The 1,614-nt window shown below is 39.8% G+C and overlaps 1 protein-coding gene across 1 annotated transcript; it reads right to left on the reverse strand.

The window, feature by feature from the left end:
* Positions 1–300: 300 nt before the first annotated feature.
* On the reverse strand, positions 301–1,248 carry LOC119804798 (olfactory receptor 52D1-like). The gene has a single exon (XM_038316490.1). It carries the CDS (start codon positions 1,243–1,245, stop codon positions 301–303), a length of 945 nt encoding a protein of 314 aa, XP_038172418.1. The 5' UTR covers positions 1,246–1,248.
* Positions 1,249–1,614: the final 366 nt, after the last annotated feature.

The following is a 1,614-nucleotide window of genomic DNA, read 5'->3' on the forward strand; positions in this document are numbered from 1 at the left end:
TTCAAACAAATTACTTATAAATAAGCAAGCAAGCAAGAAAACAAACAAAAAACTAAAAAATTTTGAAATAAAGACAATGAGACCCCATCTTGAAATACTTACATTTCATCTTGAAAGAGTTCTGAAATTCTCAGAAAAATCTAGTTAGGCATCATTAAGCAGAAATGACATTTGCGTAGACTACTTCTTAGCAAAACAACACAATCATTTGATCCTAGAAAATGTCTTAATAATGATACAGGCAAGTAAGGTCAAAAGTGCAATGCTCTGTTTTGATGTTACTCAACTACAAAATAAAGTTCAAATTCTTTGAAGACTAAACAATTTATTGAACCCGTCTCTTATCTTCTTGGTTCTTACACCATAAATAATAGGGTCCATCATAGGTGGCACAAGAAGATACATATTGGCAACAAGTATGTGTAAGTGTGGAGCCACTTTGTGCCCAAACCTGTGGCTGAGGAAGGAGAAGAAGGCAGGAGTATATGACACTAAGATGACACAGACATGCGAGTCACAGGTGCCCAGAGTCTTGAGTCTGGCATCCTTGGAAGGAAGGTGGAAGACAGTATTGAGTATGAGGACATAAGAACAAATGATCAAGATGAAGTCCACACCCCCAGTGAGGAAAGCAACAATGAGGCTGTAGGCTCTGCGGATGCTCGTCTCAGCACAGGCAATCTTGATGAGGGCCATGAACTCACAGTACGTGTGGGAAATTATGTTTGTCCTGCAATAGGGAAGCCAGCGTAGCAAAAAAGGGTGAAGACTGAGAAAGGCTACTCCCCGAAATACAATAGCCAGGCCCATTGCCCCAGTTACAGTGCGTGTCAAAATAGCTGAGTGTTTTAATGGGTTACAAATGGCCACATAACGGTCAAAAGCCATCCCTACAAGGAAACCAGACTCCATGGTCGAGCAAGAGTGGATTAGGAAGACCTGAGTAAGGCAAGCTGCAAAGGGAATCTCTCCATCATGAAACCAGAAGAGACTGAGAAGTTTGGGAACAGCTGTAGTGCACACCACGAGGTCAGCCACTGCCAACATGCAGAGGAAGAGGTACATTGGCTCATGGAGGCTGGAGTCTGTCTTGATGATGAACAGAAGAGAACAGTTTCCCATTAGTGCCAAAATGTAGCCCATACAAAAGGGGATGGAAATCCACATGTGTGCTGCCTCCAACCCAGGAATGCCAATGAGAATGAAGGTTGAGGGATGGGCATCAGACTTATTGTATATCAACATGGTAAGTGTGAAATGTATGTGTATGTTACCTTTAAAAAGACAGTATTAATCTGAGTTGGAGGCCAGCCTGGCCTACAGAGTGAGTTGCAGGACAATCAGGACTACACAGAGAAACACTGTATCAAAAAAACAAATGCAAAAAAACACAAATTAATGAAAAGATAAAGAAATAGTATTAATTTATAAATATTTAAAAGAGGGAAGTCAAGATGTAGGGAGCTATGTTCCACAGATCTACTGGAATTCTTGTAAATATCTACATACAAATCATTTCATTATATAGTATACTCACCTAAAGTTATAGTCAGTCTTGAAAACAGCATCACTTAAATTCAAATTTAGATTTTACTAGCAGTGAAAGCTAAAAAA

The sequence above is a fragment of the Arvicola amphibius genome, chromosome 1, assembly GCF_903992535.2.
Source record: "Arvicola amphibius chromosome 1, mArvAmp1.2, whole genome shotgun sequence".
NCBI classification, from domain to species: Eukaryota; Metazoa; Chordata; class Mammalia; order Rodentia; family Cricetidae; genus Arvicola; species Arvicola amphibius.